This window comes from Podarcis cretensis (assembly GCF_951804945.1).
Source record: "Podarcis cretensis genome assembly, chromosome: 8".
In the NCBI taxonomy this organism is placed as follows: Eukaryota; Metazoa; Chordata; class Lepidosauria; order Squamata; family Lacertidae; genus Podarcis; species Podarcis cretensis.
The window spans coordinates 35,611,282-35,638,657 of NC_137177.1; the positions used below are offsets into that span (position 1 = coordinate 35,611,282).

General features: G+C 44.1%; 2 protein-coding genes across 5 annotated transcripts; one reads left to right on the top strand and one right to left on the bottom strand.

Moving 5' to 3' along the window:
• SYNC (syncoilin, intermediate filament protein) lies at positions 1-16,910 on the top strand (the record flags this gene model as incomplete). 3 transcript variants are annotated; one of them, XM_079989108.1, is made up of 4 exons in its annotated part: positions 2-221; positions 7,368-8,328; positions 12,632-12,756; positions 15,205-16,910. In XM_079989108.1, exons 2-4 carry the CDS (start codon positions 7,375-7,377, stop codon positions 15,263-15,265), a joined length of 1,140 nt encoding a protein of 379 aa, XP_079845234.1. In that variant the 5' UTR covers positions 2-221; positions 7,368-7,374. The 3 variants fall into 3 exon arrangements, with proteins under 3 accessions (XP_079845235.1, XP_079845234.1, XP_079845236.1); XM_079989110.1 differs by lacking the exon at positions 2-221 and adding an exon at positions 457-543; XM_079989109.1 differs by lacking the exon at positions 15,205-16,910 and having other exon boundaries at positions 1-221; positions 12,632-12,760.
• Positions 16,694-26,627, bottom strand: RBBP4 (RB binding protein 4, chromatin remodeling factor). Of its 2 annotated transcripts, none has more exons than XM_079989107.1 (12): positions 26,353-26,627; positions 24,031-24,178; positions 23,210-23,355; positions 22,427-22,600; positions 21,644-21,759; positions 21,382-21,542; positions 21,098-21,224; positions 20,838-20,915; positions 19,178-19,254; positions 19,031-19,088; positions 18,311-18,421; positions 16,694-17,682 (listed from the first exon to the last, which is right to left on the bottom strand). In XM_079989107.1, exons 1-12 carry the CDS (start codon positions 26,366-26,368, stop codon positions 17,617-17,619), a joined length of 1,278 nt encoding a protein of 425 aa, XP_079845233.1. In that variant the 5' UTR covers positions 26,369-26,627; the 3' UTR covers positions 16,694-17,616. The 2 variants fall into 2 exon arrangements, with proteins under 2 accessions (XP_079845233.1, XP_079845232.1); XM_079989106.1 differs by lacking the exon at positions 26,353-26,627 and adding an exon at positions 26,058-26,213.
• Positions 26,628-27,376: the final 749 nt, after the last annotated feature.

The following is a 27,376-nucleotide window of genomic DNA, read 5'->3' on the forward strand; positions in this document are numbered from 1 at the left end:
GCCGCCTCCTCTCCCCCGCCTCCTCCCCCACCCCACTCCGTAGGCAGGGATCTGGTGTCAGCCTTTCCACTAGAATTGCACAGCCGTTTCCAGAGAGACTGAGGTGGGGGTGGCCCCGGGGGCTCCGGTTTCTTGCAGTGTTTATTAATAACCTCACACCCACCCCATGCCAAAAGCCTGTCCGGCCGGGGGCACAAGGAACTTGGTTCCTGGAGAGAAAGGTAAGAAGAGCTAAATTGCTACCATTCATTGGTGAGCGTGGGCTCTCTTTTCTGTTCTAGTAGCTGGAAAGGAGATGCTCCAAGCTAAAAAGAACTAGGCTCATTTAAGGGGGAGAGGGGAGCAACCTAACGGTTTTGGAAACGGGGTGTGGTTGGTGAATAATTCAGATTGGAAAGCATCAGGTTTATTAAGGGTGGGCTCAATTGGGTTGCCTGCCAGACCATTTGTGGCCAGCGCAGGCCTGACTGGAAAAAGGAAGAAAGGTACAGTACCTTCACCCGCTGCTGGACCACTGAGAAAGAGGCTGTCTTCCCTGGCTTTGTACGTGTTTTTCTTTGCCCAAGTAAGAAATATCAGCCTGGATGCACAACATCCTGCTACAGAGAGGAGGGGGGAGAAGCAGGGACTGTCTGAATCTGCCTGGGTGGAAAGCGAGACCATTTGCCTGTGAAAAAATCTTCACAAGGAAGGAATCGTGCTGCTGCTAGATAGATGATTGGTGACAGATTCCGGTCCTAATTCAGAAGTTGAAACCAAAGAGCTTTGCACCAATCCTCACCTAAGCTTTCTGTATCCAACTACTAAGAAATAGCAAGCCTGGAAGTGAAGGCTGCTTCACTTTGCTGTTTTCACAAGGGTGGAAAAATGCCTTATTTGGGAAAAGAGAAGGTTTATCTCTGAAAATAATCTCCAGTGGTGCTCAGAGCTGAAGTAGAACATGCAAATGGCACTCCCTTCCCCAACAACGTAACAGGGGGTAGGGTACCATCTGCCATAAAGCTCTCATGTACCAACCTTACTGAAATGTCTATGGGCCTCTGGAGGGCAGGGGGCTGGTGCCCCTGGATGTGTCCTTTGTCTCCTCCTCTGACATCCTGGTAGCAGGGCCACCCTGCAGGTGCTCTCCCATTAAATATCCCATGGAAGTTTCCCTGCTCCCCTTGTTAAAGTGCATGTTACTCAACTGGCCCTTCAATGTACTGCTCAGCCCCACCCCATCAGGTATTTCACTGTGAGTGTCTGAGGGCCCTGCTCTTGCCACTTACCATCTGGCCTGGGGCGGGGCCTGAAGCCTCAAAAGGACTGCTCTGCTGCCCAGGAGGACTCCCCTGTGAGTGCCTGAGGGCCCTGCTCTTGCCACTTCCACCTGGCCCAGGTGGGGCCTCACAGGAACGGTTGTTGCCACTGATGCTGCTACTGCCCAGGAGGACCCGGAGGGGTGCAGAGTTCTTTTTAACATGTTTTAAAATGTTCCTTTCCCTTTAGATTTTTATATATGGGGGTGGGATGGATGTTTGGGTGGGCTTGGGAATTTGTTAGATTTTGATGAATTTGTAATTTTTGCAGTTTTTATTTGTATTGTTTTATTGTTTTCTGGGTTGCTTTTGTTTTTTGTTTTTATTGTTTTAAGGTTTTATTGTTTTAGGCTGCGAAAGAATAACATTAATTGCCATCAATGGAGGCTACTATGAGGCTTGGGATTGCTACCGTGGAGGGACGAGGGAGGTATGGCGGTGGGGGCAGATGTTATAGGCGAAGGCGATCGAGATATGGATATGCTCATACCCCTCCAATCTGCGCTTCATTCCGAGGGACGAGGGTAGGGTGAGCAAGGATTACTCACCTCCGTCACTGGTGCTGTGCAATGCCAGGTCTATAGGCAACAAAACCGCCACCCTGCGAGATTTCTTTATCTCGCAGGGGGTCGACCTGGCTTGTGTGACGGAGACCTGGGTGCGCAAAGGGGCAACAGTTACCTTACGAGAGATGGCGCCCCCGGGTTTCTCCATCCTCCACCAGTCCCTGACTGTGGGCCGGGGGGGGAGGGGTGGCATTATTAATCCGGGAAGATTGTCCTTTCAGGGCTCTACCATCACCATCAATCGCCGGCATTGAATGTGTTGGCCTAGTGTGGGGCTTCGAGGAGAGCTTGGCTGTCTGGCTGGTGTACCGGCCACCTAGCGCACCAGCAGCCACCCTGTCAGGCCTATTGGAGGTGGTGGCCGGCTGGGCCTTGGAGTTCCCTAGCCTATTGGTATTGGGGGACTTCAACATCCATGCTGATGCCACTCCCTCCTCACAGGCTCTGGACCTAGTGTCTTCCATGGCTCTCCCAGTTTGTTTCGGGCCCCACACATCAAGCAGGCCACACGCTGGATTTGATCTTTGGCGTAGGTATAGATGTGATCATGTCTCCTTCAATGAAGGTACCATGGTCTGATCACTACGCTCTGAAAGCCAGGATTGACTTTCCACCCCCACCCTGCTTAGGTGGCGAGCCGATTTGGGCTCGCCCGCAGAGGCTGATGGACCCTGATAGATTCCGCCAAGCCTTGCAGGACCTTGCTCCCCCTGGCGACTCATTGACTGAGCTTGTTGAGGGCTGGAATATCCAGCTCCTGGCAACCATTGATGAGATCGCACCGAAGCGCCCTCTGCGACTCCACAGAAACCGGGCTCCCTGGTTTACCAAGGAGCTCCGGAAAATGAAGCGGGACCTCAGACGGCTAGAGCGAGTATGGCGGGGTGCCTGTGACGGAGACTCAAGAACATCTTATAGGGCTTTTATGAAAACCTACGAGATGGCGGTGAAGGCTGCTAAGAAGTCTTACTTCTCGGCCTCCATTGCATCCGCTAGCTCTCGCCCGGCGCAATTATTTAGTATAATCAGGTCTTTAACGTCCCTTGAGGGACAGCCAAATTTAAATAACAATTTGTCATACAGCTGTGAAGCATTTGCGAGCTTTTTTGCGGAGAAGGTCTTGTTGCTCCGCCATGACCTCCCTGCCAATTTGGATACAATAAAGGAACTGGAGGCCCCTCGACTGTCCTTGGGTCCAGTATTGGACCACTTCAACCGGATATCCCCAGCCGATGTGGACAGACTCCTCCGAGCTGGAAAGCCCACCACCTGTCCTCTCGACCCGTGCCCGTCTTGGCTGATTAGAGCGTGTCCAGACGAGGTGCGGGCCCTCCTGGGGGATATCATCAATTTGTCCCTTGGCACAGGGACATTCCCAGGGGAACTGAAGGAGGCAGTGGTGCGCCCGCTCTTAAAGAAAACATCATTAGATCCTTTAGATCTATCCAATTACCGCCCGGTTTCGAATCTTCCATTCCTGGGTAAGGTGATCGAGAGAGCGGTTGCTGAACAGCTTGGTGGGTTTCTGGATGAAACATCGGCTCTGGATCCATTCCAGTCCGGTTTCCGCGCTGGTCATGGGACCGAGACGGCTCTGGTTGCCCTAACAGATGATCTTCGTAGACAGCTGGATCGAGGCGGGTCGGGGCTGCTGATTCTTCTAGATCTGTCAGCAGCTTTCGACATGGTCGATCATGAACTTCTGGACCACCGCCTTGCCGACGTGGGGATCCAGGGCACAATCCTTCAATGGCTGCGCTCATTTCTCTCTGGTCGGGGACAGAGATTGTCATCGCGCCACTCCTTGGTGTGTGGAGTACCTCAGGGTGCGATACTCTCACCAATGCTTTTCAACATCTTTGTGCGCCCCCTCGCCCAGCTTGTCCGGAGTTTTGGGCTGGGTTGCCATCAGTATGCTGATGACACCCAACTCTATCTGTTGATGGATGGCCATCCTGACTCGGCCCCAGACACCCTGACCAGATGTCTGGAAGCTGTGGCTGGATGGTTACGTGGGAGCCGGTTGAAGCTAAATCCTTCGAAGACAGAGGTCCTGTGGCTGGGACGGGACGATATGGGATTGGGGGGGGGCAACTCCTATCTCTTGCGGGGGTGCAATTAGTGCCAGCACCATCCGTTAAGAGTTTGGGTGTAATCTTTGACACCTCCCTTTCCATGGAGGCGCAGATTGCAGCTATAACAAAGGCGGCATTTTTCCATCTCCGCCAAGCTAAGCAGTTTGCTCCTTACCTCTCTCGCCCTGACCTAGCCACTGTGATCCACGCAACGGTCACCTCCAGACTGGATTATTGTAACTCGCTCTACGTGGGGCTGCCCTTGAGACTGACCCAGAAACTCCAGCGGGTGCAGAATACCGCAGCGAGACTCCTTACGGGGTCTTCGCTTAGAGATCACATTCACCCGGTGCTATACCAGCTGCACTGGCTCCCGGTGGAGTACAGGATTAGGTTTAAGGTGCTGGTTTTAACCTTTAAAGCCCTATACAGCCTAGGACCCTCGTACCTAAGGGACCGCCTCTCCTGGTATGCCCCACAGAGAAACTTACGGTCTTCAAATAAAAACATCTTGAAGGTCCCAGGCCACAGAGAAGTTAGGCTGGCCTCAACTAGAGCCAGGGCTTTTTCGGCTGTGGCTCCGACCTGGTGGAACACTCTGTCACAAGAGACTAGGGCCCTGCGAGACTTGACATCTTTCCGCAGGGCCTGCAAGACAGAGCTGTTCCGCCAGGCCTTTGGCCAGGGCACAGCCTGACTCCCTCCCTCGGCAATCTTTGCGGAGCTCTGGCCCAATGGTGGCCAGTGGCTTGAATTTAATTAATTTTATAATGAATGATTTTAGAGTGTTGTTTGTGTTGTACTTTTGTACTGTTTTATTGTTGTTAGCCGCCCTGAGCCTGGCTTCGGCTGGGGAGGGTGGGATATAAATAAAATTTATTATTATTATTACTATTATTATTATTATTACAGCTGGTTCTATTTCAGAACATTTACCTCTTTAAGTTGTTCAGGCGTTCCACATTCTTAAGGACAGTGGATTAAACACCTCCTTCTCTGCCATTTAGACACAGTGCACATTCACCCAAGCCTTATCTTGTGAAGAGGTCTTTCATCTGTGGACAGCTGCTGCACACACCCTCTTTCTTCAGGGGATGACTCTACTCTACAATGCTTGCTTGCTTGGAAACCAGGGCCCCTTGCCTGCTGTGATATTTTGATCCATCCTCAGCCATCTTGCAGAGCGTGCATGCAAGCTCATTTGGGCACTCTCTTCTGTACATCTGAGGCTGCGTCAGCATTTTCAATTAAAATAAAAAAGCTGCCCTCTTTTCAGTAATCAATGACTTAAAGCAACACAGATCCCCCTCCAACTGACTCCTTGGTACTTAAGTAGCCTGGCAAAAAACAAAACAAAACAAAAAACCCACCTCTCAGCTCATTTGCTCCCCATTTGTCAATGCAGTGCAACACATGCTTAAAGTATATTTATTTATTCACTTAATATAGCTGTTCTGGTCAGTGTATTTCCGTCAGGGTTCCCCTACCACCGATCTTTTCTTAGAACCAGCCATTACTTGTTATTTATATTTTATACCCATTTTTGTATCTATCTTTTTATCCATATACATGGCACTTTATAAAGAGTAAGAGAATAAGTCTCTGCCCCATATTGGTTACAGTCTAGAAAACGGTGTGAGGGAAATGGAGGTGGGTTGGGGGAAGAATGATGGCAGCTGTATTTACTTAGGCTTAGTTACAGCATGGCATGGGGGCAAGGAAGGGGTGACCAAAGCTTCATGGAAAAGCTGAGTTTTGAGGAGAACTTGAAGGAAGTAATGATATGCAGCATCACAGATGCATATGTTAAACAAACACGTTGCAACACAGTTTAAATTTAAGCAGGCTTAAATTCATTAAAACCCAGGGAGTTAGGGTTAAGCTATCACTAAGGTGATCCCATTGGGTAGCAGATCTGGAGCATCATTAATGAGCAGACCACCTGACATTTTTAAAATTATTGTCATATTTTTACTGCCAAGGTAGAAAACAGATTTTGATTCCAAAATTTATTCAGCCATACCTAGTTTACCACATTCAACTCAACATATAGAGGCTTGTTCAACAAGGTTACATGTTGTCTCTAAACATGTAGAATTGGAACAACAATTGTATACTACTTCCTTAAGAGCACATTTAAAAAGCCTTTGTGGTTTTTTTAATGATCCTGATATTTTTATTAGATAACTGTTGTGCCTGGATTTTTCCCCTGATGCACCAAGAGAATTATGGGTTCTGCCCATACAGGGTATACAGGAAAATCATGTATACCCAAACTCTTGGAGCTATCCCTGCAGCTTGCGAGTGATGGGGAGAAAAAGAAAAAAAAATTCCCCGGACTCCCAGAGCTCGTGTAACAAGTAGATCTTAAAAGCCCTTTTTGCGCCAGGTACAGTAACCCCAAATGGGCCTGGTGCAAAAATAGCTTCTAAGCAATCCACCTTGATTGGATTTAAGTTGTATAATTTCAACCAGCCTGCCTTCAACCTTGCTGAAATTGCTCAAATTAAAAGTTTGTAAGATGTTATCATACTGCATTAATAGAAAGATAGGTAAAGGGACCCCTGACCATTAGGTCCAGTCGTGGCCAACTCTGGGGTTGCAGCACTCATCTCGCTTTATTGGCCGAGGGAGCCGGCGTACAGCTTCCGGGTCATGTGGCCAGCATGACTAAGCCGCTGCTAGTGAACCAGAGCAGCGCACGGAAACGCCGTTTACCTTCCTGCCGCAGCGGTACCTATTTATCTACTTGCACTGCTGGGTTGGCAGGAGCAGGGACCGAGCAACGGGAGCTCAAGCCGTCGCGGGGATTCGAACCGCCGACCTTCTGATCGGCAAGTCCTAGGCTCTGTGGTTTAACCCACAGCCCCACCCATGTCCCTTAATAGAAAGATAAGGTATTTGAAATACGGGGTATTATTATTATTATTATTATTATTATTAATGTTCAAGGGCAGTGTTTCCCAAATTTACAATAACCGCGCACCCCTTTTGAGAGTTTAGTCTTACCAGCATACCCAGTCTTGGAAAAAGATAAATTGGGGGGTAGTTTTAATACAGCACACCATTCTCATACTAAATTCTAATAAATTGTTTTCTGCAGCTAAAAAAAACCTAAAAAGCAAAATAAAAATGTATGCCATGTACCCTTTGAAACCCTTTTGTGTACCACTGCGGGTACATTTACCACACTTTGAGAAACATTGTTCTAGGGGAACCAGCTGGGGTATATGGTGAGAAGTTGGGGGAGGAAGCTAACTTCTTGGCCTTGGTAACAAAGCATCAAATTCTTCAAAGCTTTCTGCAGTTGCAGGATTCTCAGCTGAGGGATGGCGCATCTATTTCTTCACAAATGCCTACCTATGCTCAATGAGCTCCGTTGTTCAGCCATTTGTAGGTCTGATTCCATGATTGCTTTTTATTTCCAGGGAAGTGATGGCAGACTCCGAGCCTGCTCTGGATTCAGACAACGCAGAAGCCTTCTCAGAGCTAGGTGCTGGGGTTCCAGGAGCACTCTTAGAGCTTGATGGAGAAGACACCCCTGAGATGCTGTATATGGATCCCATCAACATGCCATTCCTTCAAGACACAGAAAGCATAGGCTCTCCAGTGGTGCTGCAGGAAGACATGGAAGACGAGGAAGTATATTATGATGCAGAAGACATAAGCATTGAGGATCTCGGAAAGCATTTTCAGGAGTGCATTGAAGCAGTGGAAGAGCTGGAGAGGGAGAGGGACCAGCTTATTCGGGAACTGATGCTCCTACGGGAACCAGCTCTTGAGGAAATCAGACAAGCCCATGAAGAGATCCTCGAAGCCTACAGGCTGCATGCCAAGGTGGAGCTTGAAAGGGACAGTCTGCGGGATGAAATTCGGCAAGTGAAACAGAAGCTTTTTAGGGTGACTCGGGAATGTGTGGCGTGCCAGTACCAACTGGAAAACAGGAGGCACGACGTGGCCCAGTTTGCTGTCTACCGGGAAGAACTGGAAAGCAGGGTCAGCCAGCTTTCAGAGGAGCTATCCCAACTGAGAGAGACTTGTGAGAAAGAGAAGGAGCAGTTGAGAGAACAGCTGAAGGCTCCGAGGAGGCGAAGGAGCAGCTGCTACCTGCAGGCAAGCAGGCGGCTTTCCATGGAGTTTGAGAGCTTTGTGGCGGAGAGCCGTCAGGGCCTGGAAGAACAGTATGAGCCTAAGCTGATGCGCCTCTTAGAAAGGAGAGAAGCCAGCAGAAAGGCTTTGCAAAAGACACAGGGCGAGATTCACAAATTAAAGGAAACTCTGAGACCACTGCATGGAGAGGTCAGCAAGTTATTGCTGCAGAACAAAAACCTGGAGCAACAGATCCTGCTCATTAAGCAAAAACGGGACGAAGAAGTTCTTCAGTACAAGGTATGCCTTATGGCAGCCTTTCCCAGCATGGTACCCTCCAGATGATTTGGACTCCAGCTCACATTAGCCAATGGGGAAGGAGGATGGAAGTCACTGTCCAAAACCCCTGGAGGGCACCAGTTGGAAAAGGCTACCTAACAGCCTTGCAGCCTCCCCTGCTCTAAAGCTAATTGCCAAGCAGGTCGATGTTGCACCTGCCTATCTGATGAAATGCCGCCTGCCATGACACAGACTCCAGAATATCTGAGCTCACATACACTATTGGGAGAATGAGATGCCACTCCTGTCAGGCTGTACCAGGGAAATTTCTGTCTGACTGGTCCTTTATAGAGGTATATCTTAGCTATCAGCTCAAAGAGAGAGAAATAGTGAAGGAGCAGGTTAAACATCTTCCTTCCTGTAAACAGAACTAGCACGTCAGGTAGAAGACTATATTAATACTGTGCGTGCAAGATTTTTTCATACAAGGGAGCCCCTCAAAGAGACATCACAATTTGGCTTGGAAAAGAACCTATTGGGAGCAAATAGGAGGGGCTTTGAAGTCAACCAGCCCGCAGCATCCTCTCTTCCTTAAGACTGCAATCAGGAAAGCTTATCTCCCAAGCCTAAATCCAGAATGGGGGGCAGAGAGAGATTTTCAGCAGGATGGATTGCATCTAGAGTGGCCTTAATCCCTTCTTCCCCAGCTGATACTATCCCAAAATACCTCCTGATGTGTTTTTTATTATTATTACAAATTTTATTGATTTTTTTAAAAACAATTACTGAGCATAAAGTATTGCCTTCCAGGAAAATGCATGTACAGAGTCTTAGATGTACCTCACACATTTAACACATATTAAAATGTCACATTAACACATAATTTATATTGAATTAATACAGGGGTCATGGCTCAGTGACACAGCACCTATAGACGGTCCCAGATGCAATCTGTGGCATCTCCAGGTAGGACTGGGAAAGACTGATGTCACTCAGTGTTAGACAATTATGAGCTAGATGAACCGACTTTCTATGTTCCATACTTGAAAGGCACTATTTTAGATGAATTAGACAAATGCCTGGAGGACAGACATGTCAGTGGTTCTCAGCCATGTCGCTAAATGACGCCTCCGCATTCAGAGGCAGTGTACTTCAGAATATCAGCATCTGGTAATGACACAACAGAGAAATCACTATGGCCTTAAATCCCTGTTTCTGAACTTTCAGAGGCATGCAGTTGGCCACTGTGGAAACAGAACCATGGACTAGGTAGACCTTTCACTTAATGCACTGACAAAGTAATACCAAAGGCTGATGTGTAAATGCTATTTCTTTAAAAATAAGAACTACTTCTAAATGGAACAGGCAGGAGACTAGCCTGGCCAGCATCCATATCTGGATTTTACCAAACCATCAACAGCTCCTAAGAGGCCTTCCTTGACTCAAGTTTATTTACAGATGGTAGGAAATGCTGTATATCAAAAGGTTTAGCGTTTTCTAAGGTCCAAGGAAGTTTACAGGAATTGAGTGAGACACATTCCTTGCTATGCAAATGTGACTGCTCTTTTCCACCCCTTCTAGTCACATATGCAAGCTCCTCCAAAGGCTGGGTTCTACAGGGTGAGTCCTTTAAACGAGGCTCCGTGGATACAGACTAAACATGTTCCATGGGGCCTCTTTTAAAAGAATCACCCTGTATAATCCCTCCCATAATCCCTGCAGAGGTTTTAGCAGCTTTTCACCAAGGTGCATGCGAAAACAGATGCCGCAGGACCTTTTACTTAAACTTCCTTTTAACATTCCTTATTCTGTTTAGAAGCTGAAGGAAGAGCAACACCCTGATCGCTCTTGGTTTTTTCATTTCCTCTTCTTACACTGAACATATTGAAAAACTGGGCTCCAATCATTTTTCTATTTACTTCTTTTTTGAGTGTTACAAGGGGTGACTAACCCCCATTTCAGGGGCCAGATCCGACGCCCTACTTCCCTGCCCTCTCCTAGATGTCACTTTGGGCAATGCCAAATTTTATTTACATATACACATATTTATATACACACAGCACTGAAATGGGTGGAACAGAGCTCAAATCACTCTCTCACTGGTTGCTTAATGAGTGGAGAGGGGGCAATAACCTCCTCTCAGCTATTTAGGATCAGCTGGGGAAGGAGGGCTGTGCCCGTGTGGGCACTTTTGGCCACACCCACTGGTGGCATGTGGGCTCAGCCTAAAGAAGGTTAACCACCCCTGCTTCAAACCATGTGATTAGATCCTTCTCTGGAACCACACAAATAGCCACCTATTTTTGTGGCAAGGCAGGCAAGAAGCATTCAATGGGTAGGAATGGCCTATGACACATTCAGCCAAGTTGAATTCTGAGAGCAACTGAGTCTTATGTAACATCAGGAATCTCAGCAGTGCTTTATTCGTACCAAGGGCTCAGCTTTAGAACCAGGCCTGACTACTGCAATACGGGAAGTGTAAGGAAAATGCCTTTGAAATAATGCATGGCTTGCCACTGTGACTCCATCCTTGCCGCCATCTGTGTAGACACCCTGCACCCCCGCTAATGGTTGAAGACTAAGGCCCTGTCTTGATTAGGGGATGGCTGAAAATTCAACATGGGCTAGCTGTCAATTCTGGAAATGTCAAAGCTGAAGTATAAGATAACATGCAGGTAGTTTAAAAATACAAATCTTCAATCCATTGAGGAAAGTAACTCCAATAAAAATAGGAATAATTTAGACTTCCGGGCTCAAACACGGAGCCTTCTAACAAATTTGTCCTGAGCAGTAGCTGTGGTATATTTTTGCATGGCTGAAATAATCCCACAAACCAGTCTAGCATTCAGCATATATTCTGCATTTTGCATTGCAAGTATCATGAGATTCTCTCTCCACCAGCAAGTTGCTAGACTTCACAGTGATACAAGGGGGGTGGAAACTGTTGCAGAGATCGGATGTAGTACGAGCAGGCATCCATTAGGACAATGAGGCTTCTCCATCCTTCCTCCACTGTCCCCAAAATCTGCTCTGGAGGAATCCTCCCAAGATTTCACACAATACTTACCGTATTTATCTGAACTGCACCAACTTCACGAATCTTTGAGTTCTTATGCTGCCAGTTTTAGCTAGTGCAAATCAGCATAGTTGCTGTTTGGCTGGCATTATCTCAGTCAGCTGGGGGCAAGGGCACCCCTGCAAAAGTACCATGCCATCAGTAATGAGTCGGACTCTGCTTTCAGTTAGTTTCTGAGCAATACGTTGTGCTTACATTGTGAAGACAACTCCTTCCTTCTTCAGTCCTACTTCAAGTTATGCACAACTGGAAAATTGAGAATATTTTATTTTTATTCTGCCTTTCAACCAAGGAGCTACAAGGCAAATTATATAACAGTGGTACCTCAGGTTAAGTACTTAATTCGTTCCAGAGGTCCGTTCTTAACCTGAAACTGTTCTTAACCTGAAGCACCACTTTAACTAATGGGGCCTCCTGCTGCCACCACACCGCCAGAGCATGATTTCTGTTCTCATCCTGAAGCAAAGTTCTTAACCTGAAGCACTATTTCTGGGTTAGCGGAGTCTGTAACCCGAAGCGTATGTAACCTGAAGCGTATGTAACCTGAGGTACCACTGTAATACAAAAACTGTGGCTCCATCCACACATTGCATTCTTCTGCAGAGCCACTTACGTGAGGTGGATAATCTTTATAAAGTTTAAAGATGAGTAAACTTAATTTCAGTCTGACAGCTTTATGAAAGATGAGAATTCTACTTGAAGGCTGCAAAAAAGAAAAAGAAAATCCAGACCACCTAAGAAAAAGCATAGAGTTCACTCTCTCAAGAACCAAAGATGTCTCCTTTTTAATATATAAAAAAAGACATTTTTAGTTTTCAGGCTACAGAGATGGGTCTGAAAGTTTACAAGCAACATCAGGTGAAACCTGCAGTCAAAGGAAGGCTTAGCAAGAGTTTTTCCTGGTTCCCAGCCATGCACATGACTAACAGAACAAGTTAGTCAAATTAACTTGCATAATTTATATAAGCCACTGGCACTTTTATTATCTTAATAACAATTTTTTATTTTAAGCATATAATTCACAAAAGGGAATGAACAATTTAAACTGATCAATTCTGATAGAATGCTGTGGTTTTCCTCCTTCTGATGTGAAATGTGTTTGGACAGCAAAATGTGGTGCCCTCTAGAATAATTAAGTTATCAGCCATATGCTGGCCCTGATTACAACAGGTACAAAACACTACATGATGAATTTAAAATGCAGGCTACATTCCTTTCTGAAACATTTCAATGCTTTTCCATCCACAGGACCAGGTGGAAGAGATGGAAGAAAGGCTGAGGGAGCTGAAGAATGGAGTCCAACTTCAGCAGAAGAAGAACCAAGAATTGGAAGAGCTGAGGGCCAGCTTACACCAGGAACTATCAATTTACAAGTAGGTTTTACTATCTTTCTTGAAACACTATCCACATGAAAGCAAAGCCTGCAAGAAAATCTGAAAGCAGCAGTGAGAAAGGAGTGACAAATTCTCACTATAGGTCCTTCCAGTTACCATACTTGCTCTAGGTATCTCTCTGTATTCTGCAGACTAGCCCTTTGTGTTTGGGAAACAGGATGTTCTAGAATATGACTGACCTGGGACATATATCTCAAATATAGTAGGGAACTGCTTCCCAATGAGGGCCTAGCTCTATTCTGGCAGACAGGCTCCTGTCACTTTGGTAGGGCTGGCCTAGAAATCAGTCCCTATCCAAAACATGCAGGAGAATGGCATGAACAACTTCAGTCCTCATGGTCTGGGTAGAGAAATTCCTTTGTAAGGGGTTCAGAGCAACAAACACAAGATCAGCTTCTTAATAAATAGAGGTTATTAAGCAGGTGTAACAAATGAGAATAGTTAGGTGTGAAGGAGGAGGGAAATATGATGTTGCCATTTCTGGGGATTTAAAGGTAGAAGAGTATGAGAGAATTGTGTGGCCTTTATAAACTTCCCTTCCCTATGCTCAGTCTAAAACACAGGAGAAGAACACAAGTATTCTCAGTGGCAGAGTAAAATCCAAAGAAAGTGAAAAGTCTGCCCTAGGCCACAGCAAGACTTAATGGATAGAGTCTAGGGTTCCAAAGGTATAAGAGGCACCCAGTCAGGAATTCAAAAATTAAGAGTGTTGGGCAGTAGTTTATATAACCATGTAAAATTTCATGATCCAAGATGCTTCAACTCACAAGTGTACAGGTTGGTCATGGTGTGTTTTCCAGGTGAACAAAGATTTACAATCTTAATTCTGCTTAACAAGAGGTGGTCTAGACTTTGTAGTAGAATGTGAAATTCTTGTTGGATAGGCCATTCAAAAGCTCCTTTCTTTGCAACAGACAACACTATATAACCTAGGATAGTTTAGGTATGGAGAAGGCTGAACTTTTTAATTCTAGACAGTGTGTAGAGGATGTGGACATTTCCCTGTCCATTTAACAAAGGTTTTCAGAGAAAGCTTTCAAGCACAAGCCTGCTTTTTCGCACTCACTTTCTCAAACAAAATGTAGCCTTTTTAACTGAAGTGATTGTGAGAGACACCCAAAATGGCACAGTAGTGCTTGCCAGCAAAAGAGCCTCTAGATTTCTGAAAGCATTCCAAAATTACTTGTTTTTTGGAACCATATAGAATGTAAATTCTGTCTTTGTACAGCATCTTTCTGGTCTCCTCCTCTGAGAGTAGTGCTGGTGCTTATCATTTATTTTAATAAATGTAAACATATGCAGTAATGCTCTGTCTGTGTAAGTTTTAAACTTTTAAAAGGTTACTGCTTTAAAATGTGCCCAGCACCACAAAAGGCAAATGTCCTGCTGGAACCATTGTCTTCTCCATCTCCTTAGAAAAATGCAAAAATGCATATTGTGACCAATATTGCTCAATGTTCAGCAAAAAGACCCTAAACAGCATGTATAGCCAGAAAACACACTAACACCACAAGCACAAGGTGCGCAGGTAAGGATCAGCTAGTTTGCAATCTCTCTGTTTAGCAAAACAAAAAAGAGAGGTGGTAAGAAAATAAAGAGGGGAAAGTGCCTCCACAAGAAAATGAGCCAGTGTCATAAGGACAAGGCAGATAAAGGGCCTGCCAGCTCTAGCATCCACTTAGCAAAAAGAGAAAAGGGGGGTGAAGGGCCTCTGTAGGCAGAGTGCCTGCTACCACAAGGTAGATGGAAGTGAGCAGCAAATGCCCTATTGATTCAAGCACACACACGCCCTGCCCCTCAGGTCAACAACCTGATCTACCTATTTGTAGTCAGCTGCTTCTTCCAGTCAGTGTGTTGTTCCCTCTCCTATTTTCTTGTAGGGACCAGAAAGGGAAGGGAAGGTGACTGAATGGGCAAAAGGGGGTGTGCTCAGGTCAAGAAACAGAGGCAAAGATGAACCACTTTAAGAGCAAGTGCAATCATACACACACAACAGCAGCACTACTGGGCAAACTGATGCCACAAGCAATAGGTTCGCAACCACCATTGTATACCACTCTGCAACAGACTGAGCCAGGAGGCAAAAGTGAAAAGTGTCAAAAGAAAAAGTCAAGGGTTCATGTCTAATCAGTAGGGTAGATGGTGACAAATGAAAATGAGGTCACATGTCATAGGATATAGTGCAGTTAGAAATACTGCTGAAACATTCAGGCAGCAATATCAGAGAGGCTGTTGGAAAGGTAGGATTGGATTGGATGGAGGGCAAAAGATGTGGGGTGTCATGAGCACAGGTCTCCCACTCGACCTCTGAAATAAGCTGAGTGGAACGATGAGAGTCCCACAAGGGAAAGAACAGCAAAGAAATCTGATTTCCTTGTGAAATGTTATTTCACTGAGCAACTGGTTACTCAATTTCAATCCCTACAGAGACTGCTTAGAAATCTATGGACAACTCTGCAAGTCTGAAGCGAAACAAGACCAAGATTGAATCATGGATTTATAAGCATGGACATCCTTCCCCTTCCTTACTTACTTGCTGTGTCTTTAGTGGGAATGATAGTACATCCTCTCCATCTGACAACACAGCCAATAAGGAAAACTATGATGGTTTGCATCTTTATTATTATAAAAAGGGCTGCAAATGGTCTGAAACCTGGTAGTTACACTGGACAGATGTCACATCAGCAGGATACCAGATGTGCATTATGCACAACTTCAAAGTTTAAGGTTTGTGTAAAGCTGACGTGTCAGTACATTAATCAGCCTTTCTTTAATGTTATAATTCTGTACAAAACCTGTTTGAGAACAGGATTGTTTAGTTATTTTAGGCAACAGTTTGTAATTTTGACATGTTATGAATAGGAAGCAGAAGTCCTAATTAAATGCTTTTTTATACGCACATAGAGCATTTTGCTATTAAAATCAGTGTTGTTTTGATAACATAGCAACAGGGTTAAACAGACTGAAAATCCACTTGACTGGTCAATAGTCATCCCTATTCTACCCCAATGGCAAACCAACCAGCTTTGTCTTCATTTTCTTTCCATTACCCTCACCTGAGTAAAAATTCTACAAATAAGAGTGTTTTCCAGTTTCAAGGTTAACATCTTCAAGAACAGTTCTACACTTAGGATAAAAGGACCTGCAACATACACTAGTGGAGTGCTATTGACTGTTATGTGTAAAACCTGTACAAGGTAACAACCATGATGTGAACCACTGGGGCCAAAGTAACTGCATTACTTCCATTCTCCCACTGACACAGCATCCAAGCCAAAGTACAAAGTTAGGCCTACAGTGTCGGGAGATTTGGGCACAAGCCTTCCTTCTGCATCTCAACAGTATCAGGTAGGTGGAAAAAAATGACAAGGTTACTGAATGCCTTCAAGCAAGAACTGCTGGGTGGGAATGAAAACTGAGAGGTTCTGACATCCAGCCCAGGGTGGAGGGTATTTCAGACAGAGTTGAGCTGGCAAAGGAAATCCAGTTTGAAAAAAGAACCAGAGAGACCTGTAGGAATAAACTTTAAACTGGAAAGGAGTTACCTAAACATCTCCAGCCTCAAACTACTAAATGATACATACCCACCAGTGCTTTCCGGTGGCCAGCTTACTGTATTATTTTAGCAGATCATATCAAATAGGTTCTTTCAACAGGTAGCTCACCACTCTCAACCCTCCTCAAAACACAGGCAGCAGCAAGTTCTGCCATTTTACACCATACTCTCATTGCCAGTTGCAAAGTGATTTCCACGTATTTCAAGATTTCAACTTCATAATATATCATTCCGTTCCATTCTTTAGCATAACTGTACTTCATTAACAATTTAGAAGCCACACAATTAAGCCGCCACTTTGGTTCCAGAAAACTTAAAAGTGTTGATTTTTTTAAAAAGAAAAGACAATCACATCCCACATAGAAAACCAAATTTATTTAATCTGAAGCACTTGTATGGTTCATGGAAAGTTAAATGGGCTGCTGGTGGAACAGTTCACCCTCACAGGAGATGTGCTGATACAAGGTGAAATATCATGTAATCATTCTTTATATCAGTCTTTATTACATATATCAGCTGAAAACAAACACTTTCATAACTTGGTGGTCCCCCCAGTTAAAAAAAAAAACCACAGAAAGGAAAGATAATAGAACACAGTTCAAGAAACACACAAGAGGGCAAAGTAATGTGCAGTTATAGGTGACTACCATATTCATATCCACATCCTAAGTTGCCCCATCAGAAAAGGATAGAAGGACCAAAGTATTATGAAGAAAACTCAGGCATTATCTGGACAGACCGACTTCCTCTAATCAAGGACAGCAGCTAGAAACAAAGTTAAGAATAGGTGACCCTGCACTGGATTTATCTGTATCTGAAACAAGACTAGAGCTAAAGCTCTAAACATATTCTTTTATCAGGAGGGACCAATAAAAATAAAATAGAGAGAAGCTTCTACTCTAAAATTCCCCTCAGTAGAAAACATTCAGATCTTACCAACGCTTGTACTGAAACAATTCAGGCATAGTTTATATTAAAATTTCTTGTAGCAGGCTGTGTACACCAGCTCTCAATCAATGAGTTTTTAGGTGAAAAATTGTCAACCAAGAAGCCACTGTGTGATGCTAGCTCAAGTCAGGTTCAACTTTCAACAGCAACAGTTCACTTTCTGAGTTAGAAGCAAGGCTGATGGATAATATCTACAGATGAGCTGTTGAATGCACAGTGCATGTGTTTGTCTCTCGCAAAACGGCACAGCTGACAATCTCAAGAAACTTAGGAGAACAGGGCAGGGAGAGGACAACAACAGGAAACAAACAGCAAGGATTGAAGGGGTCAAGTATCTAAGAGCCTTGCCCTTCTGGATCCACACTTCCTTCAGGATCTTCATCATTATATATGTTCTCTGCCTATACAGAGAGAGAGGAATGAAGAATTAGACAGAAGTATCAATCTGACAGTTAAGCAAATTCCTATTCTAAGGGCACAATCTAAACACTACAATGACAAACTTTACCCTAAGTAACTTCCAGCACATAGCAAATTCAATACCTTTGTCAGACACAAGGATTCAGTCATTATTCTGCCAAATATTTATTAAGAAGACAGACTTTCTTCTACAGTTTGAAATTACCATAAATTCCAGAGTATAAGACGACTTTTTAACCTGGAAAAAGAGGTTAAAAAAATCAGGGGTTGTCTTATACGCCGGGTATCCGCCCCTGGCTGCTGCGGCGGCGGCCGCTCCGCTCCGGGAGAGAGCCATCTGGCACGGAGCCTGCCCACTGCTGCTTCGGAAGCAGCGGGCGGCTGGCTCGGCTCCGCGCCGGGCGACTTTCTCCTGGCACGGAGCTGCCCAGCGTGTTAGGCAACTGGGCTTATAAGATGAACCCCCAAATTGCAGCTGCCAATTTGGGGGGTCGTCTAATATGCCCAGTCGCCTAATACGCCGGAATCTACGGTATATGCATCTTATGGGTGCTCTGTGCACAGAGTTTTGGATTCACTTTCCCATCAAATAATCAACCAAATACTTACCATTTGCCAGACCTGCATGATATTGTCTTCTGATACTGAACAAATTACCCAGGGTTCATTTGGATTCCAGGAGAAGTCAGATATCTTTGCAGTGTGACCACCATGAATAAACTAACATTGAGAATAAGACAGTTATTTAAGTACACAACTGCAATACAGAATACATATTTCAAGAACAGGGTTACAATTCTTATGTGTGAATCATATCATACTCACAGTAGATTACCAACATAAAACCCCCCAATCTTCAATAAAGGCTGGACTATCAGTAAGGCAAAATTTAAAATAAAAATCCAAAACTAGGTCTAAAATACAATGAAGTATTAACTCCACAATTGAGCTAATCCGTTTTTATTTCTATTTTTTCCCCTCCCCCTCTCAACTGCAGGGCTTAATTCATCCACAGCTGGGGGGAGGGGGTTTGAGATGGAAGAAGAGTCACAGAAAGTATCCTGGACTCAGAAAGCATCTCATTCACACATCAGCTGGGAGTGTCAGGAAGAAGCTGCCACTCAGGAAGCTGAAAAATAGTTCATGGAAGGAAGAGTACATGCAAAGCAGAATGAAACACCACATTAGGACTACTCAACTCTGATCAAGGATGGTATACACAAGTGCCAGCCTCTCACCAGCTGACCAAGCCCAAACAAAGGCATAAAACCTCATTTTTTCTTGGGAAGTGGGGGAAGAATTGGTGGCAACACCAATACTCTCACTTACCAACAGCTCAGGTGGGCCATCCTCTGCATCTTCGGGAGACTGCTCTTCTCCAATTTTACTGAAAAAGAAGACAGTAATTAGACACACACAAAAAGCAATTCTGGTGAACTCAGCATTTCCACAACACTACACACATCTGAGGCTTACCTTAAATCCCAGACATTCAGTCTGCGATCGGTACCACTGGAAGCCAGAATGGTTTCATTATGTGGTGACCACTGAACCTGCATCAATTAGGATGAGATGGAACATTTTGCCTTAGTATCTATCACAGTTTTGATGCAATTTTTATTGTTCTTACACAGTATATCAAACAATAACTGTTCATTTATGCCAGCCAACCACTTTAATATCCCTATTTATTATTCTGCTCTTGAAAACTGCTCACAGTTAAAATATGCTACACAATTAGATGAGCAGAGGAGGGATACTATCAATCACAATGACCAGAAAGCTAAACACGCTTTAATTATTTGAAAATGTTTAACCCACTCTTTCATAAAATATAACAAGGCAACATATAAAATGCAATTAAATCAATCTATAAAACATAATTTAAAAACTCAGTAGATACTGGTTGGTTTAAAGAAAAATACAGTATCATATTGTGACGGTCTGTTTCGACAGCAGTTTTCAGAAAATGTCTGAAAGAAGGCAGGGATGGGTCCTGCTGAATATCTACAGGTAGGGAGTTTCACAGGGCAGGGCAAGGCCTGCCACATTTAAGGCTCAGTCCCTATTGGAAGCCAATGGAACCTCAAAGGCTTGGGGAATCTGCATACATGCCGCATCAGAGGATCTGAGGTGGAGAACAAAAGATCAGATAGTCCTTAAGGTACTCTGGGCCAAAGCTGTTTAGGGCTTTGTGAATTAACACAAGAATCTTGAACCTGGTCTGGCAGTAAATCAGCACCAGTGCACCTTTCTCAACAGCAGACTAACAGGCTGCCAGCATTCTGCTCCTTTGAGCAGTCTGTATTTGGAAACCAAATTATGGAGAGGCAGCCCCCATTTATGTGTGTTCAATATGTACATGACTGTGCATACACGCCAAACCTGGAAGTGACCCGAAAAGCCACAAAAAGGGCAGAAAAGTATGAGGAGTTTGCCGGCTTTTTCAATGGTGTTTCAAAGATACACGATTTCACTGACACAAGTGGTGCCTCAGAACACAACCCCCACGTAAATAGTGGGTTGCCTGTACTTTAAATTCTAGAAGCACCTCATAAAGCTAGTATATCATGAAACCACCCAAGTCTTTAAGATGTATCACCAGACCTATTAGTTATATTTTCCACCCCTGGGAATAAGTGCAATGCATCAAATGGGATGCATTTAGGGAAATAAAAAAGTCTCCAAATGTCTTTATTAGTCATTACTTGCACACTTTACTGATGCATACTTTATCACCATAACAAATGAAGAAAATTAGTACTCTGAGTCATCAAATAAGTAACCTTGTCCTACACTTATTCTGGTATTCTAACCCTCTCTTTGTAACTGCCAATGTTTTTTTCTGTCAGCCAAGTCAGTCACTTAAACCTCACTGCCCGAATATTCCATTCCAATTTTTTAAATCTGCTGCTTAAGGATCAGAAACATGTTTTTTCCACAAGCAGAAAAATCAACATATCTGCTGTAAGTTTTCTAACTGAACTAACACAGAGATGAGCAAACCTGTCAATAGTTGGTCTGAAACTTTAATAGTAAGGCCAATTCTGAGAAAGAAAAATCAAAGACCCTTTTAAGAGCAGCCATGTTGTCAAATGATCAGAAAATGATGTCACATGATATTATGTGAGCTTACCTGGAATATTTCATCTTTGTGTGACTCAAAGGAGTGCAACTTCAGTTTCAGGTTTCGCAGATCCCATAATGCAACAGTCTGGCCAGGAAAACCAGAGCATAATTAATAAATAAGAATATTCCTTTATTGTACTGTACACAGCCCACAGCCCCACAGACTAGGACCATTCAACACAACACATACTCTTCTACAGTATAACAATCCCCTTAATTCTGCAACTATGGATTAGGCAATGTTTTCTGTGAATTCTGGACAGACACCTTATCAGCTGATCCCGTGGCCAAGATGAACTCGCTATAAGGATTGAAAGACAGACAGTTCACTTCAGCAGTGTGAGCATCCACCGAATGGCTTGGCTTGGAAGTGTTGTTTGACCGGGTGTCCCAACTGTAAAAAACGAAATTTAAGATAAGAAACACCTTTGATGGACCAATTAACACACTAATTGCAAGTGTAACTATTAATAAGAGCCTATCCCTCCAACTTTTAAAGAGAATTCAAGGAAAAATAATTCAATGTGAACAAAATATATAACTTTGCTTACATCATAAGTTTCTGATCATCAGCAACAGATCCAAAGAGAGATTCATGCAGCAAATGCCAGGAAACGTCTTCCACCACAGCTGTATGGCCTGTAAAGATAGTCTTCGCATCCACCACTTTCCCTTCCTTTGGAACAGCACTTATGTCCCACAAGCAAATGGTCTTAAAGAGATAAAATGGGAAAATACATTAACATAAGAAACATTCATTTGGCAGATATGTACATTATGTATACCTCGACTAACTAAGCATACAATACTCACATGATCATCAGATGCACTAAGCAGATGACCACTAAGGTTTGGATTCCAAGACAAACCATAGCCTTCTTTTTGATGCCCACGAAGACGTAGATCTGGATTACACTCACCAGAAGGGTCTGCAAAGGAGATAGGGTTATTGCTTGTGTTATTCATGCAGTATTATAAAATAGCAAACAAAGATAAATTAATCACTTAAAACATATGGTCAGATCTTCTCCTTGGCTTATAGTAGAAATGGCACCACAGGGGCCGCTTTACAGCAGTCCTTAATAGTACTTTTTAAAGTCTCCACCATCCTCTTCTTTCATTTAAAGGAGATTGGGGTAGGATGATTCAAAAAGCACTCTGGCGAAAGACTTCTTTGTTCTGCTTTCAAGTTTTTCAAACTATGCTTGTCCATCACAAATCTTAATAAATTATCTGAAAACATGACTCTTAAATTCTGTTCCAGCATGAAACCTCACTTGAAAGTGTCTTGCTTTCGGAGGCAGTTCTGAGACCAGCAACTGTGGTAAACAACTAAAGAGCAGTCTCTGTATCCTGAACACCATTAATTTTCCTGCTATACATTCCTAGCCTAGATTCAACCAACAAAACTAAATTAAATGGCAGTAAACAAAGCATACATTAATATACAACAAATGAGAAAAAAAGCAGCTTCCCACACTTTAAAAATAATCTCCTCAGTACAATACTTGGAATCAACAAGGCCTGTCAATTTATTTTATCCCCAAAGTACATATATAAAAGGAGCAAGGTTCAGATATGACAACAGGCAAATACCTGGTTTAGATGGATGCTTGGTATAATCAAAAACAAGTACATCACTGGATGGAGTCTTTGTGGCAATAATGCAAGGATTCTGGGGCATGTAGCGTGCTCTATTCACTTCTCCTTCATGGTTAATTTTTATTTCAATTTCAATTTTCCCACTAACAGAGCCAAATCCTCCAAACTCTGAAAATAAAGAAGGCATTTCTATAATAGCTACATGTTTCAAGTCAATCATACTAGAAAATAAACCAATTAAAACCAAGAATCTATGCCATATGGACATTATGGAACTAAAAAAAGACATTTTTTGAATACAGTATGTCTTTGTTTACATTTGGAAAACAATATCCCAAAGTATCTTTAAGCAATATGATTTTAGAAAGCTTTATATATCAATCAAGATATATTTAAATCGGTACAACACTGCTGACATATCATATTAACACTCTGTAACATGTTATATCACCCATTAAGCAAAAAAGTTCAAGACAGCAGTAAGCCAACATATTGCTAATCAACCAGATGTTGAAACATAATTCCTGTAACAGCAAGACTTCAATTTCAGATAAGTACTTCATCTACTAAGTTGCACTGTTTAATGTATATCCAATTTTCTGGACATAAAATACATCCTGGAAACCAAAGTGTCACTGGGCCATTTATTGGTTTAGTTTTTTATCTTAGCCTAACACCAACAGTCCTCCCCAAGATCTGTGCCTTGTTGACCTAATAAGATAAAACATCAGGAAGATTCAGGAAGAAACCCACTCTTCTTTCCCATTTTGTTCTTACCTCCTTTCTCACTATCATAGTGTGAGGCATCAAACTGTGCATCATCATTAGGGAGCTGCACGCTGGCTATCACAAGGTGATTTTGTTCATCAGAGGTATGGGTCCCAAGAACTAGCCGGTGAATACTGAAGTCTTTGCCTTCAGGTCTACAATGCCATAAAAAAACAATGGAACAATGAGGTCAAAGGGTGTTTGTTTACTTGGACTGACTCCTCGTTGGGGTCACTGGCATGAATGTTAGGAACACCGATAGAGTCAATGTGAATTTCCCTTTCTACTACTACAGAAACTGTTACTAGAGTTGCTGGTTTTCCTTACCCAACAATATGAAACATTGCAAGCAGGAAAACAATGTAGCAATTAGAGTTACAATAGATGTTAAAATATTTATTGCCTTTCTGGGACACTCAAATTCAAAGCTAACAAGTTGGCTGCATTCCATCATGCATCTGTTTATCAGTCAGAAATGCTCAACTTCTTTGCTCCTCCCTCTGCCACAACTAAACCAGTACATCCAATTAACTATAGTTTCCAGCTTCAGAAGCCAGTATACTAAACCGGGGTTTGAAGTTGATATATTATGGCTTGTTCCAGAGCTGTTAACCAGTTTCTTAGATTGAACAAGACAAGAAGCTACAGTTATAAATTTCCTGATTTAATGTTGGTGTGCACAAACTGGCCCTTACTTAGTTTAACAAACTTGTTCATATACTAAAGAAATGCAGGCATAGTCCTATGGATGTTTACTCAAAAGTAAGCCTCTATGTTGCATAGGCCTTAATCAACTAAATGAGTGTTTATGCTGCAGTCATGTGTGTTACCTGGTTACATCAGGAAGCCATTGAGCAGTCAAGCTGGGCCATTCCAAAGCATGGGTCATTACAAGATCATAGAGAAATGGAGTGTTCTTTTTCCAGATTTTATATTCTTCATTGATCACTCGCTCCTCCACAGCATCATCAAAGGCAGCTGATAATTATAAGAAAATAATGCATTAATTAATGCTGGTAAATAAACCTAAAAACTTTATGGGCACATACCATAGCTCTCCAGTAAAATATATTTAGAATTTAGGGTAGAGAGGAAGATATTCACATCTTCTGTACTCAGGAATTTATTCCATGCCCCAAACTGTGTCACCCTGATTAATCACTGAGGGAGCATAGCAGGCCAGCAAGATCACCCATGGCTGCAACCTTATGCTTACTTCCTTGGCACAAATGAACTTACTTCTACATAAGCATGCACTGTTAAACATGGTATTGTTTTTCTATGCCAGCAGCAATCATTTTCACTAAGTAAGTCATGTTTGTCAGTTGCATCATAACATAGTTTACAAGTAAACTCATGCAATGCTGCATTCACTTTCCTTCAAACAGGATAGAAAAAAGCTTTCTCCTAAAGAGCATCAGAGCTACTATTCTACTGTGCTTTAGTTTTTTTTCAAACTAACATCTGAACAGCAACAAGAAGTTAAATTCTATTGCAAAGCAGCAGTTATGCAAGACCTCAGATAGGAAATCTGTGATTCAAAATTAGGCAGGAATTCTCTAAGCAGCATTTATCAGCCCCCAACTTGTAATATGCAGCTAAGAGATAACTCCTACTGTGTGGCTGTAAGGATTGCTGAACTGTAAGTTGTACACCTCTTTCTGGCAACTCCTGCAGCCAAGTTGATGCCAAACATATTGCTCGGATTTCCTTTGGACCACATCAGCAAGGCCAGGACAGGGATCTTGACCTCTGGGCAGCCCAGGACCTCCATACACACTGCACAGGTTTGCACCCCTCAATGTTTGACTTCACCCCTGGAGACACACTCCACTGTGTCTCTAGAAAGACTGATGCCAACACATTGGGAACCATCTCCACACAAAGTTCATTTATAATATCATTAAGTCAATTGATGGCTTTAGACAAACTACTGTATTCTCAACCTCCCACCTGCAAAGAGGAGCAAGATCTACTTTACAGGGCTTTTGTACTGATTACTTAGGTAACAGAATTGAGGCAATTTGAACACTGCTAAAACAAGGCTAAACAGAAAATAGAGGAGTGACCTCTGGACAATTTGCAGCAAGCACTTCTTACTCTCAAAATCTGAGCAATGACAAGAATGAAAAAGGTTCCCCTCACTAAATGGCACTATTAAACAAAAGAAGTTGGGGGCTGGGTAGGCAGTGGCTTGCTGAAGGACGCAAGCTTAACTTCTGTTACTGAAACGAATCCCTGGATTATGCATGTTCTTATTTAACTGTGCATTGTGCCTCTTTCCCCCTAGACACTAGCCTGAATCTGGCTTCAGGTGTATCTCACAGTTCTAGTTTAAAAAACAAAAAATCAGTAACGTGGAAATCTGCTCACTCCCTTCTCTAAAGAAGAGCACTTCTTAAAAACAGAACAACCCATCTAGGCTGTTTGGAACACAAAGAAGAAGTGTGTAAAGAAATGGCATCGTTCTCTTTCTTTTCTAGGGCTCTGTGCCTTTAAGACACACTCTTCCCCCCCCCCCCTCTCGCCAACCTAATGTACCTCACAGGTTGCTGAGAATCTAAAGCGAGGGCGGGGGAAGAGGCGAGGGGAAGGAAGCCATGTACGCAGCCCTGGGCCCCGTGGAGAAAAAGGAACATTCTACACATGATGCTACATAACCACCACCCCAGAAGCAGAAATTTACGAGGCGGTGGAACCCCTCCCGCGCCCCAATTCTTCTCCTCCTCCTCCGCCGCGCGAGCGTCTCCCTCCCCGGCTGGAGAAGCGGCGCCAGCGGAACCGCCGCAGTTTGTTCGAGGCCCATGGGGGGGAGGGGGGTTGAGAGGCCGGCGAGCCGCCCTTGCGAAAAGCCCACCTGAGCCATCCTGCAGCCCTCCCCGCCTCATTACAAAGCAGCTCCACGCAAAGAACCCGAGAACCACGAAGGAGGCGAGGGAAGAGGAGGGGGCGGGAGGGAAGGTGCCAGGAAAGGAGGGAGGAGCGCCCCATTGGGCGGCTCCCACGGAAAGGGGGCAGGGCCGGGGAAGCAGGCGCGGGGATTGGACGAGGCGCTTTTCTGCCAGGGCCCGCGCAGAGGCCGGAAAGGGAGGGGAAGGGGGGGAGTGAGGCCTAGTCGAGTCTCCCGCCTCAGCAGCGCCCGCTCCGCTCACCTTCCTTATCCGCCATGATTCCGACTCTCTTCGGGAGCGCCGGCGACGTCGCGGCCTTCCTAGTTTACCTCAGGACTCAGCCCGCCCTTCTCTAGGCGCCTCGTGCTACCCGCGCTGGGCTGCTGAGCGCTCCTCTATTGTTTCCTGAGTCGTCGTAGTTCTCCTTTCCCCCCCTTCACAATTCACTTCAGAACGGCAGTGGCGCGCGAGACGGGTTCGCGCCAACTCTGTCCAATCGCAGACCCAGCCGCCGCGATCTTCTCGGCGAATCACGACGGCGGGAATGGGGGAGAAGGGGCGGGGCCGAGTGGGCGTGCTCGCTGAGGGGAGGATGGCGCACGCGCTCTCTCCACCCCTCCCTTCTCCCGTTTCGTCGTTGCGGAAGAAGGGCAGTGGCTTGCCGAAGCTTCCGTAGGGGCCGCCATTTTGTTTTTGGTTAGGCGGCCTGAGAGTTGCTAGGCCGCTCTTGCGAAACGGGTGGTTGTACGAGTCTATTGGAGAAGCAAACATTGCCTTTTGGGCTGAGATTAGGGAAATGTGATAGCTGAAAAAATCTACTGAATGTTATTGGCTTTTGAGGTACATGTGGCTGCTTCCGCACTCCCACCTGTAAAATGGGAGTAACAATCAAAATAATAATAATACATTTTTATTTGTATCCCGCCCTCCCCGGCCAAGGCTGGGCTCAAAGCGGCTAACATCATAAAATGCCCAACTTCACAAGTGCTTTGGCACATAGAAACAAAATAAATGTCGGGTGCTTTGTGTATTTATCCCTGCCCTTTATATGCCAACACAAAAGCAAAGTGGTCTAATTGTATTTGTTACATTATATATAATTGGGTGTGAGTAAGTACAGTAAGTAAACACTTATATGCACATCATCCAGGGAGTAAGGCCCATTGCATACTGTGGGGCTTGTTATAATCACCTCAAAACAGATGAAATACTTCCAATATGAGATTAACCGAAAGAGTAAGAAGAACATGATTTGCCTAAAGCATGTAGCATATTTCTTAATATA